We start from the raw sequence: 18,665 nt of genomic DNA, 5'->3' as shown, positions 1-18,665 counted from the left end.
GAGAGCAGCGAAATCGTTCAAAAAATTATTTCGGAGTAGAAAGAATGGGACCCACACCATTTTGTTCAGAAATGTTTGAACCTTCAGAATCTCGCTTTACGACATTTTCCCGTGGTCCTAACAAAAGTTAGCTAAAGTTGAACTTTACTCATTTTCGCGCGCGCGACTAGACCACCGAAAGTATTTATTTTCTCAGCAACTAAGCGATATACATCAATAATTCCTTTTGTAAAATGAAAGTACATTTATAGCAGAATCTAAAGCATTCATATTTACCTACCTTGTTATGCACAGTTTTTAGAAAAATGACCGTCAACTTCCAAAATTCGTGTAGCAGATGAAAAGTGCGCACTTTGAACTCTCATAACTTTTTATTTCACGATATCGATTTCCAATATTTATAGCTCATTCGATGCTCCAAAGCATTGTGATTATTTTATTTTCTATAACATTACCGTGAATTTTTCATAATAAAAAAGTTACGGCCATTTAAGTAAAAACCTACCGACCGCCGAGTCGGGAGTCGCGAGGGAGACGGAGAGGGAAGGATAGTCAGCAGCGTTCGCTAAACAAGGAGCGATGCGTAAGAGGTTCTACTTTACTACGAAATTTCTCTCCAAATACCAAAACTAGCTATTTAGCCCGTTTAGTTTACAAATGCATTCCGCCGAGTTGCATTGTAAAATCTCAAACAATTCATTAACTCCATGCATCTCAGTTCTTTGGTGAAATATATAGGTATACAAATAGGTAGGTACCTTTCCCTGTAAATTTTGGGGGTTACTCCACATTAGGTATCTCTTGTGCTGTGCTGTATATTGGAAGATCAGCAGTGACAACGGTATGATTTTGTCCCAAAGATTCAGGCTTGTTTTTTGATTTCACTAGACGATGGTTAGGATGGTATTGTAGCTCGTTGGTGGAGAATTCCAAAACGGCATACATATGTATATTGAATGGTAGATACCGGAACTTACTTAGGATTATCAGCATGTACTTAGGCTGTTAAAGTCAGTTATCTGGTCGTTATCTAGTGATAGGTAAACGAGGAATTTGGATTTCTTCTGCCGATGTATCTCGCTTTTGAAAAAGGACTGTGCGTTGAATTTTTTTCGTCTGTTTCTACAGAATATGGCCTACTTATTCTTATTCTGTGACTGTTTCCTCATTGATGTCGAAGTTATTAATGCTCGCTGTGATAAAATTATAATTTTTTATTTGACAAATTTTTGTGAAATGACCTAAAGAAAAACTGTTCAACAATTTTGTTCCGTATGTACCTACACAACAAACTTCGTGGAATTTTGTCCATTTTCATTGTCCGGCCAAGAATTGCAGCGGAATTATTTTTTTCGAATTTTCAAAAACTAATTTCAGATTCGTGATTTTTATATTCAAAAACCACCAGATACTAAATTTCGTCGAAATCAACATTTTTTTCGCACCTTTTATAACTTTTTTATTATGAAAAATTCACGGTAATGTTATAGAAAATAAAATAATCGCAATGCTTTGGAGCATCGAATGAGCTATAAATATTGGAAATCGATATCGTGCTACACGAATTTTGGAAGTTAACGGTAATTTTTCTAAAAACTGTGCATATACTTAGGCCAGTCAAATTAGGAAAAATAGCGGAAATAATTGAAAGAATGCTGAAATTGGTATAGAGGTACATTAGGGCTTGTATTCGAACATACTAAAAGTCGGGACCAAAACTCCAATGGCTCGAGCCGCCATCTTGGAAAAAAGGTGCTCCAAATCACTTTTTCGCTGATATCTCGGTAACCGTGCATTATAGCAAGTAAAGTTTCATATAAAAAAAGAAAGATAATAAAATTTTGTATTAAAAAGATGGTATGCACTTTTTTGTATTGTCGTTATTTACGTCGATATTCCACATTGAATATAGAGCATAATCCTTTTTTTCAGATGTAGGTGCATTACTTTCAGCGCTCGCATGCTTTAAACATATGTTTAAAAAATTGACTGACATTGTTAAGGCCTGTTGTTTCTACTATATAGCTGAATACAAAAGATACCTGCATAAGGAAACTAAGAAAAATAAATATTGCCAAAATCCGAAGTCGTTTGAACTACTTGTAATGGATATGGGGCATTTACAAAAAAAATATATATCAAACTTGACTTCATTTCATAAAAAAAATACTAAAAATAATAAACTAAACAATTCCATTAACAATTCGCGAAATAGTACATAGCGCTGTTCCAGTATCCACACCTGAACTTTTTTCGGGAAAGCGGGATAGGTAGATATCTTTTCCCTTTCGCGCGGTAGAATGGAATAAAGCATTGGAGCAATGTACTGAGCACATCGTTTATCGATTGTTTTTTCAAACCTTGGGAAAGGTATATTATGGCCTTCCTGGCTTGTATAATGAGAGTGCATGTTGGGCAGTAATTTTGGATGTTTTTATGAACTGGAGGATTTTGTTACAGTAAAGTTGGCGTAGATTCATTACATTTGATTCCTTATACAGGGTGGTGCCTAGCGCGAGGCAGCATAGGGATTTCAATGGTAATTTCTTTATTGACAATATAGCTCCCCTATAATTATTTTAGAGCAAAAGTCTAAAGAAGTTTTTTTAGAGAAAAAATACTGCAACTGTTCATACTATTACTTATAATTTTCCGTTTTTCAAAACCGTAGAAATTAACAAAATAGAAAGGTTCATTTTTCAATAAAACAGATATGCCGTGGAATTACCTAAAAAAACAGCGATCACGTTTCATTATTTGCCTTTGACGTTTATTAAATTTATACTTGTTTATAAATTAGTTAATCATAAAATTGGTTATCATGTGTTTAACTGACGAGAAAATCGAAATGTTAAAGTTGTTTTATGCTGGAAATAATGCCCGCCAAGTAACGTGTGTATTTAGTGTTAAGTAACCCAATTGCCCGATTCCAAGCAGTAGGTACAAGATTACAGAATTAAATATAAAAATCGTTGGACGTCAAACAACGATAACTTAGATGCGATGCGCTTGTAGTTTGTTAAAAGATTCCCAAGCATCACTGATTTATAAATATCTAATTTTTTATTTTGCCGATTTCTACCATTTTGAAAAATGGAAAATTATAAGCAATCGTATGAACAGATGCAGTATTTTTTTCTCTAAAAAAACTTCTTTAGACTTTTGCTCTAAAATAATTAGGGGAGCTAGTAATTGACTATAAAGAGATTACCATTGAAATCCCTGTGCTGCGTCGTGCTAGACATCACCCTGTATAAGGATTCACAGCATAAAATACCCTCAGCCAACAATTCCATACATTAACAGTGATTGTATTAACGCGAAATACAAAACACTTAACACGCATCTGTTGAATGTGTACGATATGTCGTAAGTGTTTAATTTTAGATAAAACTGTCCTTCTTTTCACTGGTCAACAGGCCCTAAAATGTCAACTAGATCAATTTTTTTAACATATTCATGTTTAAAGGACGCGAGCGCTGAAAGTAATGCAACTACATCTGAAAAAAGATTATGTTCTATATTCAATGTGGAATATCGACGTAAATAACGATAATACAAAAAAGGGCATACCATCTTTTTTATACAAAATTTTATTATCTTTCTTTTTTTATATGAAACTTTACTTGCTAGAATGCACGATTACCGAGATATCAGCGAAAAAGTGATTTGGAGCACCTTTTTTCCAAAATGGCGGCTCGAGCCATTGGAGTTTTGGCCCCGACTTTCAGTATGTTCGAATACAAGCCCTAATGTACCTCTGTACCAATTTTCAGCTTTGTTTCAATTACTTCCGCTATTCGTGGAAATTTGATCTAATTTGACTGTACTAATAACAAGGTAGGTAAATATGAATGCTTTAGATTCTGCTATAAATGTACTTTCATTTTACAAAATGAATTATTGATGTATATCGCTTAGTTGCTGAGAAAATAAATACTTTCGGTGGTCTAGTCGCGCGCGCGAAAATGTGTAAAGCGGCCTATAACTTTTGTCAGGACCACGGGAAAATGTCGTAAAGCGAGATTCGGAAGGTTCAAACATTTCTGAACAAAATGGTGTGGGTCCCAATTCTTTCTACTCCGAAAAAAAAACTACCTCAAATAAGCGAGTTAGCGCCGGCTCTCCGCTGCACTACATAACCTTTGATTGAGAAGTCTAATCGAAAGAGTACGAATTGTTTTGGATTCTACGCACCAAAATTAATAAGAAAAAGTGTTTCCCGAGAAATTTTGGTGCAGTCGATTTTTAGTAAAAAAGGAAGGTTACACTGCCTTTTTTTTGAGCCCCGAAAAAAATTGTCTCAGATCGTCCGGGAAAAAACATTTTCTTATAGAATGCGGCCTGTAGAATCCATAATTTCAAACCGTTCCAAGATTGGGCTGCTAGTTCAAAAAGTACAGCCCTTTGAATTTTTTTTCAAAATTGGTTTCTAGTCTATAACCTTTGATTGAGAAGTCTAATCGAAACAGTACGAATTGTTTAGGATTCTACGCACCAAAATTAATAAGAAAAAGTGTTTTCCCGAGATATTTTGGTGTAGTCGATTTTTGGTAAAAAAGGAAGGTTATACATTGCCTTTTTTTGAGGCCCGAAAAAAAATTGTCTCAGATCGACCCGAAAAAAAAATTTTCCTTATAGAATGTGGCCTGTAGAATCCATAATTTCAAACAGTTCCAAGATTGGGCTACTAGTTCAGAAGTTACAGCCCTTCGAATTTTCTTTCGAAATTGGTTTCTAGTCCCTAACTTTTGATTGAGAAGTCTAATCGAAAAAGTACGAATTGTTTTGAACTCTACGCACCAAAATTAATGAGAAAAAATTTTTTCCCGAGAAATTTTGGAGTAGTCGATTTTTGGTAAAAAAGGAAGGTTAAGTATTCAAATACCTTGCGAAGTATTCGAATACTTTACGAAGTAGGTATCCAAATACTTTGCGAAGTATTCGAATACTAAATATTTGTGAAAGTATTTGAGCGAGTATTTGAGTTACAAATACAAATACTGCTTCCATAGAAGTATTTAATTACAAAGTAATTGAATACTTTAAAGGATTTGAATACTAAAAAGTATTTACAAAATCGAATACTGCCCAGCTCTGCGGGCGATGATATTGCAACATGCAACATGTATTTCGAAACTCATGGAGATTGTGCAGCAATTGAAGGATCAAAAGGAGAATATTTCTGATACGATGATTATGACAAAAATTTTGATCGCTTTGCCAGCAGAGTATAACCATTTACACAGTGCTTGGGAATCGACGAGTGCCGAAAATCAAACCATGGCAAATTTGCGTGCGCGATTAATGGTGGAGGAGCTTCGAATAAAATCGCAGGGTCAGATAGAAAATGTGGAAGCGATATTGGCCAAACAGAATTTTTGGAAGAAATGCAATTCTAATTCGAAAAAGGTCATTCGTCGGGACAGAACAAAAAACAAAAGGGCACGACCAGTAGTGGAAAGTTAAAAGGTTCCTTTTTCTTGCGTCGAAGCTGGTCATTGGAAACGGGACTGCCCACAGAAAAAGTAGAACGTTCGGACAACAGCAAAAAGCAGGACAGTGCATTGGCAGATGCATTTGTGTGTCATGGCACAACATTACCTGAAGACAAAGACTCTTGGGTGTTGGATTCAGGGGCCAGTGACCACATGTGTCATCGACGTGAGTGGTTTAACAATTTTGTGGAGACATCGTCGCATATAATAATGGGAAATGGCAAAAAGATTATGGCTCAAGGAAGAGATGACATCAATATTTTTGCGTTTGATGGTAATCAATGGATTCGCAGACGGATGGTAGATGTGTTGTATGTACCGGAAATTCACGTGAATTTATTTTCGTCTGGATAGGCCATGGATCGTGGGTATCCATTACAGTCGAATAACAAGCGTTGCAAATTGCTGAAAAAGATATTCAAATGTGAGACAACATCGGAAGTCAATGGGGCCATTTCAAATGTGGCAGTCAAGAAAATTTCGCTTCCTGCATGGCATGAACGAATGGGACATCAAAACGTCCACATGTGAAGAAATTTCTACGAAGCAACGATATTGATTTTGTAGACGAAGATTTCGCGTGCCAAGCGTGCGTCTATGGAAAGCATCATCGAGGAAGTTATAAACCTCGCGAGGAAAAATCAAAGCCATGCGGGGAAATCATTTATGCGGGCGTTTGTGGACCAATGCAAACGAATTCAATTGGCGGTTCGAAGTAATTTTTGCTTCTTAAAGACGATTTTTCACATTATCGTTTAGTATATTTTCTGAAGCAAAAATTGGAGGTAGCAGCAAAGGTGCAGATGGTAATCTGTGCTTCTATTGTAAATTATAATGGCAAGTTCAACATTTTCAAAAAAAAATTGGCAGCGGTGGGATTCGAACCCACGCCTCCGAAGAGACTGGTGCCTTAAACCAGCGCCTTAGACCGCTCGGCCACGCTACCACGGTTAAGTTGATTTGTTTAGTTACAATATGCCGTTCATTTAGTTTGAATAAATTAATTAGGTATTAAATTATAATATGTATCTGAAACCGTCAAGAAAATCTACATTTCAGGGCTATTTTGACATTAAAAAGTTGATCTTTACCTGACTAGTACTGTAATATTTTTGCCTGACTCCCATTACAGTCCTAGTACATGCAAAATAACAATTAGATCGTTCATTGAATAAGTTATTCAATCAACGATTGGATAATTATAATGCAGACTATGTGGATATTTTTAAGTATAAATATACCTGCACAAAGGATAATGGTTTTTTATTACTAACAAGTAATGGAATATTATGTGAAAGTAATTATTCCTTTAGTTTTGCGCCAGTCATTAAAAGGTTTGTACGCCTTTTCGTACCTTTTTCTTGACTGTGGGGAGCGAATATTGCACTACGGCGGCCGCAGCTTCGGCTACATTATAACAACGTCTTGCGTGGGTACTCTTCTCTTCTTCACTGATACCTGCTTTTGTACCTAGTTATGAAGACTATATACTTAGTTGAAAAGTACTGCAAGTAAACTGCAAACTGCATTAAAAATGACACTGATTGTTTTAATTATTTTGAAATCTCTATCGAACCAATTAAATAAAGTGATTTTAGCATGCGTGATTAGGTACCAAAATTTCACACATATGAATAATTTCATTTGGAAAAGTTATCTACATGTTGCGGTTTCCGGTAAAATTTTAAACATCATGAAAGTGAGTCCACCTGACTTGGAGGCATTAAAGAGATACTCGGACGCTGCGCGTCCTCGTACTTTTCAATAAGCCTCCGCGTCATGTAAACGACCACTTTCATGACTTATTGTAAATAACTATTATTATAATTTACAAACAACTATATATTACCTATATAATATAATTTTACCAAAAGAGTTTCATACTGGAAAATAAAAATGCTAAGTAAAATTCGCATTTCCTTTTAAACTCGTGGTGGAAATATGCAGTGGCGGATTTACATACGGGGTGTCAATTTTAAAACTAAAGAAGGTATTGAAAATCGCACAAAACCGTTTCGGGGGTATCGAGGGGCAACCAAAATGACATTATGAGTGACAACCCCCCCCCCTTAACTTAACCCCCAAGCTCCCCCCCCCCCTCTTCAAAAACCCTAAATGGCAACCCCATACTTGTGTCACATCGTTGGAGAGCTACTGCTTTCCAGAGGTATCAATAAAGTCAATAATCATTAAGCAGTTTTAGCAGTTGTTGATGTGTGGTAAATGAAGTTTTAAAATGTGTCCATACCGTAGAAAAGCGTCACACTGTGATGAAACTGATTTGCTTATCGTGTTAATACTTTGTATTATTTTGAGTTAATCTCGTTGTGCTAATCATATACAGCAATTAATTAACTTAAATTCGAACTGAAACATGATTAGAACTCCAAATGTTGAATATTCTGAAACGTCTTCATATGGACTACGTATAAATCAGTAACGGTAAAAAGCAGAGATTAACGTAATGGGTTACCTAGCTTTAATAATGATTTTCGTAAATTTCATAAGCAATAACGTGGGAATAAATGGAAAAAAGCCAAGAGCGATAGTTAAATCCAAGCGATGATGTGGTCATTACTTATGTTCATGATAGTACAGTCACTATAAATATTAAAATTCTCGTTGAACAAACTTTTTATCTCTTGCATTGCACCCATACCTACTCCACAATTATCGCATCTAAAACGTGGCTTTTGTCATCTATATGACGATGAGGGGACCCTCATATCGTCCGTTATCTCCTGATGTTAACCTTCGCCCTTATATAATATTCAATTTAGTTTTACTTCGCATCTCATCAAAGACTGACTATGTTAGTAATCAACTTTTTGATATTACTTACTGTTATACCGGTACACCAATTAAAATGAAAGGCAATTTTCGTACGGAATCAATTTCGTTATGTGATAAATTATGGATGGTAATACGGTCGATAGGTGTCGGGCTTTGGGTAATCTGCAAATATTTCTTCAAGAAAGTCTGCTATCCGAATTCAGCACTGAGCGCTCCTCTGAATAAACAACCGGCCTGTTTAGTTGACGCTACATTTGGTCACCATAAATACGTCAAAATCCAGGTAAATATATTTTTGAAAACTTCTTTGAGTGCATCCCTTTATTGGTGGACTAGTGTATTTGTTTACCTTGGGAATCGTATAGTGTATAAAAATGCTATGGTAATAATAAAGTGATGACGGGATAAAGTGTCCAAAAACTGTATGAGATTTATTATCAAAATTATCAGATAATCGATGTAGGAGTAAATGGCGCCTTGAATCATTTTCATCATGCCATGTTCACAAAAACCATAGGACCTTCCTATAACGATTTGGTTTCCAGTTTGCACCTTAAAGCTAAGCAACACCAACACGTCAAAGTGAATCTATACTTAAATTGGACAATTATCTAACTTTTTAAATTGCTTCATTAATAATTGTAACGCAAACACCCCAAAACTTCAGCAAAAAGCTCCTTTTATCATTATACATTCATCGTACTTACTTGCATCCAGAATTCAAAAATTAATTCATCTGAAGACATGCAAAACGGGCAGCACAGTCAACTCGCAGATATTTTTATGTTCGACTGTATTTAGTATTTAAAAATTCAAAAAGCAATAGTAAATCATTACTAGTCAAATCACTTACTAGTTACCGTATGCCCGGCTTTCAAAATTAACCACTTCACATACGAGTATGATCGTTCATTAACCTAATATGAGATAATACCTAATTACGTTTTTCTTTCAGCACACGAAATTTCACTACGTAGAGGCAGGACAGCACAATTTGCCAGTTGTACTACTATTACATGGATTTCCAGATTTTTGGATTGGTTGGAGGTATCAATTGCCAATTTTGTCCACGCACTTTCATGTGATAGCTTTAGATCTGAAAGGTTTTGGCGATTCGGAAAAACCATTGTGGCGCAGAAGTTATAAGCTGAAGAGGATATTACAAGAACTGAAAGCATTTATAAAAACATTGGGAATTTCGGAATGTTCAATAATTGGCCATGACTTGGGAGGCTTGCTAGGATGGTTTTTAGTACACGATTCGCCAGAGCTTGTGGATAAATTTATAGCTGTATCTTGTCCTCATCCGAATGTCTACTGGAAAACGCTTACTCCGCAGTACATTTTCAATTCAAATTGGGTGGATTTTGTTCAACTACCTTATTTACCGGAAATGGACGCACTTCTAGATGATCTCAAAATATTAACAGTAAGTCACAAGCATTTATATCAAAAAGATGACTACTTAGAAGCATACAAATACTCATTTTCGCGTATGGAAGACTGGACCGGGCCGATGAACTACTATCGCAATTTACCATACATTCGCGTTTGTAAATCCACGGATCAAATCAAGGTTAAAACGCTACTGGTACAAGGAGACAAAAATCACAACATCAATTTAGAAGGCGTGATCAGATCAACGGAGTATTGCGAAAAGTTCCTATTAAGAGTAATAGAAGGAACCGGCCATTTTCCACATCAAGAGAATCCAGACTTGTTTAATAGAGAAATCCTGAAGTTCCTACAAATACAAAACAATCCCAAATTATCGGATAAGGTGCCATCTAAAACTATCATGGGTCGGTTTATCGGAGCTGGTTCTTCTATCGTGAGATATGGAAATTCTGTTTTAGTTAACGTGCAGAATAAAACCAAAAATGGGGTACTGGCAAATATTCCTAGTATAGGAAGAAATAAAGAAGACTGCTCTATCTCTAACCCTGACTAGATCATTGTGCAGTAAAATGAAGAAATGGCCAAAACTTTTTGTGGTGTTACTGGTTTTTAAAATGCCGAATCACACTACAAACTGTACTCTTTTTAATTGTTCCTATATGTATTTAATTGTCATTTTTGTTATTTATAAAAATTAACGATTTTAAGTAGTACCTACCTACCAATGTAAACCTTTTTTCTTAAACTGTGGTTATTACAGGTACAAACTATTGATAGACGATAGTATAGTAAGCATGGACATTTCCAAAATTGAACATTCCAATATTAGTCCAGTCAAATAAGAAAAAATAAAAACATTAATTGGTAAAGATCTGAATTTTGGTAAACATGTTCATTAGTGTTCCCCATTGGACATACTAAAGTCCCCGTCAAAATCTGTTGCGCTCGAGGCACCATCTTGGAAAAAAGGAGCACTTGTTCAGTTTCTTGCCTATATATCGGCAACAATTATTGACACGGAAAAATAGCTCAGATAAAAAATATAGTTTATTAAATTGCCCATAAAAAAGCACATTAACATTTTTTTGTATGCCCAATACTTTAGCTATAATCCGACATCGAATAGGGAATCAAGTATCCTGAGCTCTCGAAACAGGCGCGCAGATATTTTTTTACAACTTTTTACAAATCATTAAATTTATTGAAAATTGTGCCAGTATTTCATATATATGAGAAGTCGTCGCACTCAAGCTTGGTATGAGACACGTTTAAAGGTTTCTCATAAAACTCTCTCTCTCTCTCTCTCTCTCTCAATAGAACTTTCATCTTCAATGTGAGCAGTTAAGCACTGAGTGTGGACTGGAAGCCTTCAGTGACCGAACAGGGTCAAGGAAATCGTGGACTCTCCTTCAACTCCACAGTTCGGGAGATTTTTCATATCCACAAACCTTCTGAATTTGCTGATTAATACGAAACGTGTGTTGCTGCGCCGCTGCAGCCGTAGGGGGTAACAGTGCGGTTAGATTCGGCTGACCCTTGTATGCGTATTTTCTGCAGGTCTGATAACGATGTCGGTTTAAATATCTCTCATTAGCAGGCACGTTGTATGCAGAGAACGGCGTTCTCCAGCTTCAGAAATCATTTCGTGGCCCCAACAATTTTAATCATTTTCGCTTACCTTTTTGAAAAAAAACATGATGTCGTATCATGAAACATTATGTCATTGCTAGAATGCTTTATCGCAAGACGATTCTGTTCATTTTTTGGTGCTTTTACAGCTTTCGGTGTAGCCATAAAAAAGACGGCCTCCTTCCTATAACTACGATGCGGGGCCTAAACGCTTTCTGACGCATTCAACGTGAGATTACAGCTAAAGTATGGGAGATACAAAAAAAATGTAAATACTCTTTTTTATAGGGAATTTAGTAAACTATATTTTTCATGTAAACTATTTCTTCGTATCAGTAATAGTTGCCGAGACATGGGCAAAAAAGTGGAAAAGTTTGTTTGTATCGTCGTTTTCCCAAGATTGGTCGTTCTCTCTCGGAGTCGCAGAACAGATTTTGACAGGAGCTGGATTTAGTTGTTCAATTAGAAAGCCCAATAAATTGTGTGTTATTACCAAAATTCAGATCTTTACCGATTAATGTTTTTATTTGTCCAAAATTGCGCTAATTTGACTGGACTATATTAATGAGTTTCACATTGATGCTCATTTTTTGCTGATTTAATAGTTTGTGAAGTTTCTCCTAGAAACTTCTCTGATGGTCGTGTTATGTATAAACCATTTATTAGCGCATTTTTTAAGAATTAAAAAAAATGTGCTATTGTTTACGTTTTGTTCGTCCGGACCCACTTCTACCGTTTTGAACTAGGTACCTACTTCTATGGGAATGGTCCTAGAGTCCTGGATTTTTTTGCAGTAGGCAGCCTAGATACCTTGAAGGTGTGCCAGACGGCCATCAAATTTCGCTGTCTAAAAGGGGCCCCCCCTCAGATGCTGTTTTTGAAAGTAAAACGTGCATAGCTTTTACATACGAAAACCAACTGGTCTCAGATTTTGCATACGCATGCCCTTAGTGGTGCTAAGTTAAAGTTTAGGAAATGGCACTTTCCCGTGCGACTCTTTTTCGAGATCAGTGAGCGATGGGGCCCGGGGGGGGGGGGGTTCTAATTACAAGGTTCTCATACTTATTCTGCTCTTATTTCTGTCCTGTTGGATTCAATTAGTTGGGGGTGGGGGGGGGGGGAACTAGTTTTATCCTTCATGGTACTCTAATGAAAAGTCTCAACGAAAGCAATTAATTTCTACCAACCATAGCCCTCCTCCTCGACCTCTTACCGTGATTGGGTATATTCCCTTATACCTCAAGAATGGATTGTCGGAAGAGGGTAGGTTCCTACTCACAAACGGCGATCCACAATATCATTGGTCTAATCAACATCCGTGTAAAGTTCTAGTATCGACACCCAGTGCTCTTCGTTTGGGCAGGCCTGGGACTGGCTGGAATAATTGACGGTAATCTGCCAAATCCGGCCGGGGCGTAAGCGGCAGGTACATGCTGCAGCCTACACTAGTTCCTGATACCTCTTGAACTCCTGTCCTTTCGCCAGCTTGAATCGATTCTTCATCGGTGCGACGTAGCGATCTGATGGCAGCTAACGGCGCTGAATCATACGCATAACTTTCTTCGACTTGTCTCTTTCGATCTTTATCTTTATTCCTACAAAATTTTGGACTTCACTCATCAGGTCAGTCATTTCAAACTCCTTCGCAAGGCACGCTTTCACAATCCGAACAAGCACGTCATCAACGTATATGACAGGGATCACAGAGGTCCTTAGCACTGCGGCTGAAACCCATCCTCTACACGAACGTGTTGAAGGCGTTCATTCCGTTGTCGTGAAGTTTTTTTCAGTCCATAAAGCGAGAGATTAAAACGGAAGACTCTTCTTCACGAAGCCTTGTTCTAGCTTACACATGAATATTTCTTCTGAAAAACCGCCTTAACGTTCATTTGATGGACGGCCATTCCTTCATGATTTCCAAGCGCAAAAACTGCTGCAGCCGCGCCACCTGGGAATACGTCTCCGAATAACCAAAACCTCACTTCTGGATAAATCCTCTGGCGACCAGCCTCGTTTTGTATCGTCCTGGTTCCCCATCTTCAGCTGGCTGAAGCCACAACGCCCCAATCACTAATCCACCCAGGGTGCGGTTCATCGTCTCACTGGTACCATTCTGCTCGGAGGTACCTATACAGTACAGGGGACTCAATTTGCAATCCCTTCTGACGACACAATCCCATAAAACACCATGTTTTGGTATTCCCCGCTATTATCCCATTTAAATCTAGAAATCTACGCTGACCGCCGACACCACTGCCTCGTAATGCTTGCTTTTTTCCGCATTTGGTAAGTACACCATGACGAAATGACTTCAGTCATCCGTGAACCTCACAAAATACCACTTTCCGTTTCGACTGGTTTCGACCAACCGGTGTAATCGACCCGCATACATCCGAGAGTATGACTTCCAAAACTCGCGACGACCGTTTACCCTCAAACGCCGAGAAGAGTTGACGTGTTTGTTTACCAACGATGCTTGGTTCGCACTAATACACTTTTGGCCGAAACGTTACACTTCGCGACCGGCAATCCGGTCACCAAGTTTTTATTGATTAGCTGTTCGACCTGGCATAATAATGCCATAAATCGAGACCCACTCGAAAACGAATCGACCGATTTTAAAAAATCAAACGTCAAAATAATGGACTTCGAAAGATCTTTCAAACAAACTATTACTCGATAATACTCGATACCACCTTGACCCTGGGCGGCAGAGGGTGAAGTAGTTTTTGGATAAAAAGTTGTCCCCCTTGCCAAATCTTTTGACGTGTCTCGGCGTTTTTTCCGTTAATCAGTGGTTTTTGATAAATCCGTGGTGGGAAGTTTTCAAATGGACACCCTGTATATGGCATAAAGTAAACCGTTTTTTTGCACCGAGAACATGGCCACCACACGAAAATTTGCCTCAAAGCACAGCATTGCGCTTGAATCTTGATAGGATATTATCAGTCCCCTTTCTTCCATAGTCTAAGCCACAGACCAAAAAATAAAGAGATTATAACGGTGGTGAGAAATAGCATAGCACCCCCCCCTCCCCCCATTCCATTCTTATAACCTCCTTTTGATCCATTTCCGTCACGTTCCCTTTTAATGCAAGTTCTCTCTTTCTATTTATTACACGTAGGTAAGCTTAGACCAAGGTTGTTTTAAAATAAAATAACCTTGAGCTTAGACTATGAAAGAAAGGGGACTGATAATATCCTATCAAGGCGTTGAAGCCTGGGGCGGCCATATTTTCGGAGCCAAATTTTTATTTTCGTGATTATGAGATCCTTTAAGTCTCGAAATGTGCGATTAAAAACATTATTGGACAATGGTACATTGTAGCGCACGGAAGTGATAGCCAAAAAACATACGAGTTTCACAGGTACAAATGTGGGCTTCACATTACGATCATTATTATCACTCCTCACTCTTTGCTTCTTTAAGCACGTAAGTGCGAAATGTCCAATGAATAAAGGAAATGTCCGTCGTTTAGACATGAAAGTTAGATGGCTCTGCTTATATTATTTTTTCCAAGTTGCCAACTGTAAGTAAATATTGGGTAAGTCAAAATTGCATTGCCGGCTTGGGAGACCCCTGAACATTACAGCGGTAAAGTAAAATTCTATTTTACTTACAATTAATGGGTTAAACCCCCCCCCCCCCTTCCACAACCCAAAATTAATGACTTCCCTAAGTCATAATCTATCTTCGTACCAAATTTGAGTTTTGTAGTCGCGGTGGTCATGCACTTGTTAACTTAAGCAAGAACAAAACTTAAATCAAAGCGTATACCACCCTTTATATACAAGTGAAGGATCTTATATATTTTTCTTAGTTTTATAGCATTTGTAACAATGCATTTTGTTGCTGTTGCTACAAATGCTACAATAACAATTCACCCCAATTGCCCACTCCCGCCCTAGAATCAGAGCAAAAATCAAATTTTTTTAACAATAATTTCCATTTCAGAACAATTAATGCAAAACCGCAATGATAAATCAAGGGGCCTTTAGTTTTATAAGCCAATGCTAGTTTCATCATAAAAATGAAAAAAAATACTGATAGCTTCAACATAGTTACAATTTTATTAGAACTAATCAATATATTGGAAATGCTGGGTCCACTTGCTTTGCAAACGAATGTAGGCCTCCTGTAATGTTCAAAAAAGTAAAGTTACTATCCCTGAACTGATCCCTCAATTTGACGACTGCTCGTTGTGAATCATTCCCTCGCCTGCAGAGAACGTATACTACAATTACAAAGATTACCTTTATTAATTAACTTTCAAAAATTCCTCCTCACCATCCTTTTCACCACTATGTATAGCAAGTAACTCTTTTAAAAAATCAAGATGTTCATCTTTTTCAATATCCTGATATGGTATGTTAATGGAATTAGTCAAATGGCACATTTCATACTCCACAGATGGTCGTACATCAATCACAATAGGGGCTTGTTCATATACTTTACTGAATTGAATAACATTCATGCATTCACTATTGCTCAGAATCTCAATATTTATCACCTAGAATAATAAATTAATAATAAACCATCAATCTCAATGAAATGTGGAAACTACTCCCCAAATTTGATATGTACATATGACCAGTAGTGCATACATACAACAAATATATTATTCGTAATTAGCCCAAATTACGCATGAAAAGTCCCAAATTAATTTTTAAAAATGCGAAGACGTGTAGAAGAATCAATATTAACCTTATCGTGCGCCCGTGTACCACAAAACTGTTCATAATCAATCAGTTTTGTAATGCTCGGATGAGACCCACAAACTTGACAATCCAAATTTTTATTTCGTAGTTTAACATTACGGAATGTAGTATTGGAACCATCAAATAGTAATAAACGCCCATTTAGAACTCCTGATGTATCAGCAATTATTTTAACTGTTTCTAATGCTTGTAAGGACCCTATAACACCTGGAACTGTCACACCGAATTATAACTCTCAAATTTGTACGCATTTCTGATATACCAATGCCCACAACACCTCCATCTCCACAACTAGTCACAGAATCTGGTGCAGGAGGGACTGGGAATAAACACCGATAGCATGGTCCATTTTTGTAGTTGTATACAGTTAGTTGCCCCTCCAGCTGTAATGCGCTCCCGGATACCAGAGGAATTTTTTTTAAAACGCAGGCGTCATTTAGCAAGTAACGTGTTGGAACATTATCTGTACAATCTATAACAACATCAAAGTTTTCCTTGGTCAGTAATCCCATTAAAGATTCAGAGTTTACATGCAGATGCAACGGGTTAACCTTTACGTTGCTATTAATGCTGCAAGCATTTGGTTTTTAAAGGAAAGTAAAGTAAGATACCAACTTTGATAATTTTCCCAGAGCAGACTCAACCTTCGGTACTCCAACATCAGCTTCAGTATGCAAAATTTGTCTGTGTAAATTTGTCAATTCAACTTCATCATTATCAACTATTGTAAGGTGACCTACGATACATCATACATGGATGTGACAGCAGTGAAGTACATGCATTACCCACGCCTGCCGCCACTAAATACAAAGCTGCTGGGCATCCCAAACCACCCGCCCCTACAATCAACACGTTGCTTTGTTTTAAGGCATTTTGACCTGCAACCCCAATTGCAGGTACAAGCATTTGACGACTATACCTAGTTATTTCATCTGTTGTAAAATGGTTGCTATAATGCTTAACGATTTGCTAAAACATATCTGAGAATGAATTAGTTTAAACAATCAGTTTACCTTTTTAACACTTTTTAGTAACTGTAGTCGTGCCTCTTTTTGTTTCAATTCTTGTTTCAGCACTTCAATCTCTTTTTCTAATTGTTCAACCTCTGTTTCTTCTGGCATTTCCTTTATTATGGACTCGTAGAAATTAAAATTATGCTTGGTTTTCTTTTCCGTGTTTTAAAAACAATGCAAGGTTAAAAATTTGCAGGTTAACCAAAGAATAGAGTCAACAAAAGAACATGTCATAAAATTGAATTATGGCTGCATTCAATAAACAATAGGGGGGTTGACTGCTCTTGACAATGCGAGATTGTGAGCGAAAAAGCGCTACGCCGCATTTTCTGTTTTCCACATTCATTGTACACGTAACAAAATCAAAACAAAAAGGTATGGTTATCCTGGATGTCATATAAAGGCACGCATGTGGTAACGTTGCTTGGAAATATTTAAAAACTAAAAAAACTTTCTTTAGTGAACTCTTTCTGTTCTTTTATTCACAATCGGTTAGTAATAAGAGTCATTCGTCTCATTTAAGAAGTTTGAAAGTCGGCCGTAACTAGATTATATTTATTACGAAGTTCGAAAGTATGAACTTCCGCGCTAAGGAAGGGAAGTAATAGCTACTAATATCAGTCACAGATGGCGCACTAGAAGAGATGAAGTTTTGAATCTCTGTTGCACCGTGACTCTCTCAGTGACCTCGGCACTGCGCAACCGTAAACACGCTAGATTTTGAATTTGCGTTACTGTTTAAGGGTAAAGTACGAGTAAAAAATATACTCGTAACGGTAATATCATTGTTTATTCATAGGTATACAAACAAAACAAACGCTTGCCCGTAGGCGCGTTTTAAGTAAATTCATATTCAAAGCGGTTGCGCGTTGCTGAGGGAGTCACGGTACAATAGATATTCATGTCTAATTGGCTGTTGGTTTCCAGTTGGTTGTAATCATATATATAAGAGAAGTATATGGATAACCGCCTATGATTGCAATGTGCAAATTGTTCGCCATAATAGAGAGCTGCCCTATTCCTTAGTCCTGAACTCTGTATTTATGCGCAAACTCCCCAAGTAAATATTTACTTCTCTCCGCCTACTTTTAAGTAGCGCCAATTTCAAATTTCATAACCTATAACTCGAAAAAGGGTTAAAATTTTATTAAACCATTATTGTGTGCAATTACCATATGTAAACACAACCACGCACCATTCGGAAACTTCACCCAGACTTCTATTCGCTTCATGCAAGTTCATATTCACCACATTGGCCCCATTCCACCTGCCGACTCCTATCACTATTGTCTGATCCTGTGATGTCTTTAGATAAGTATACTAGCTGGCCGAGGCCCCCCCTCCCAAGACCAATCGCCGCCGAAACGTTTCTTACCTGTTGACTATATCGCTTCGATTCCCCTACTTGCATCTTCACCGAGAGGGACGACGACAATTTGAATCTTCCCTTTTTTGTGCCCTCAACATTGTTTTCGGCACACAAGGATTCGGGACCTGCAGTCAATGGCCTACTTGAATGATTTCACTGCCAACTCAAATCAGCGCTCACGTGCCCCCCAGTGCGTTCTGGTTCAAAGTACTCCGTATCGTTCTGCTTGGAAACTGTAGCATTTTCA

The 18,665-nt window shown here is 37.4% G+C and overlaps 2 protein-coding genes and 1 non-coding gene across 4 annotated transcripts; 1 reads left to right on the top strand and 2 right to left on the bottom strand.

The window, feature by feature from the left end:
• Positions 1-6,362: 6,362 nt before the first annotated feature.
• On the bottom strand, positions 6,363-6,444 carry Trnal-aag. The gene has a single exon. It is a non-coding gene; the product is annotated as a tRNA-Leu (tRNA).
• A 1,725-nt stretch (positions 6,445-8,169) lies between these two features.
• On the top strand, positions 8,170-10,396 carry LOC116182297 (epoxide hydrolase 4-like). 2 transcript variants are annotated; one of them, XM_031502824.1, is made up of 3 exons: positions 8,437-8,574; positions 9,247-9,338; positions 9,386-10,396. In XM_031502824.1, the coding sequence occupies exons 2-3, from the start codon at positions 9,308-9,310 to the stop codon at positions 10,240-10,242; spliced, it is 888 nt and encodes a 295-aa protein (XP_031358684.1). In that variant the 5' UTR covers positions 8,437-8,574; positions 9,247-9,307; the 3' UTR covers positions 10,243-10,396. The 2 variants fall into 2 exon arrangements, with proteins under 2 accessions (XP_031358683.1, XP_031358684.1); XM_031502823.1 differs by having other exon boundaries at positions 8,170-8,574; positions 9,247-10,396.
• Positions 10,397-15,369: 4,973 nt separating this feature from the next.
• Positions 15,370-17,661, bottom strand: LOC116182294 (adenylyltransferase and sulfurtransferase MOCS3-like). Its single transcript, XM_031502820.1, has 7 exons — positions 17,050-17,661; positions 16,822-17,005; positions 16,652-16,772; positions 16,299-16,606; positions 16,023-16,249; positions 15,606-15,828; positions 15,370-15,552 (listed from the first exon to the last, which is right to left on the bottom strand). Exons 1-7 carry the CDS (start codon positions 17,155-17,157, stop codon positions 15,401-15,403), a joined length of 1,323 nt encoding a protein of 440 aa, XP_031358680.1. The 5' UTR covers positions 17,158-17,661; the 3' UTR covers positions 15,370-15,400.
• Positions 17,662-18,665: the final 1,004 nt, after the last annotated feature.

Source organism: Photinus pyralis, unplaced genomic scaffold (assembly GCF_008802855.1).
Source record: "Photinus pyralis isolate 1611_PpyrPB1 unplaced genomic scaffold, Ppyr1.3 Ppyr1.4_unclustered_Scaffold450, whole genome shotgun sequence".
NCBI classification, from domain to species: domain Eukaryota; kingdom Metazoa; phylum Arthropoda; class Insecta; order Coleoptera; family Lampyridae; genus Photinus; species Photinus pyralis.
This window is presented reverse-complemented; position numbering and strand designations above follow the sequence as displayed.

Excerpts from the sequence above, each read along its gene's own strand:
- LOC116182297 (XM_031502823.1), top strand. The coding sequence starts at position 8,203 with ATGACGATGAGGGGACCCTCATATCGTCCGTTATCTCCTGATGTTAAC. Across the intron at positions 8,575-9,246 it reads ATAAATACGTCAAAATCCAG|CACACGAAATTTCACTACGT; the intron begins GTAAATATATTT and ends TTTTTCTTTCAG.
- LOC116182294 (XM_031502820.1), bottom strand. The coding sequence starts at position 17,157 with ATGCCAGAAGAAACAGAGGTTGAACAATTAGAAAAAGAGATTGAAGTG. Across the intron at positions 16,773-16,821 it reads TTTAGTGGCGGCAGGCGTGG|GTCACCTTACAATAGTTGAT; the intron begins GTAATGCATGTA and ends GATGTATCGTAG. Across the intron at positions 16,607-16,651 it reads GCTCTGGGAAAATTATCAAA|CATTAATAGCAACGTAAAGG; the intron begins GTTGGTATCTTA and ends AAATGCTTGCAG.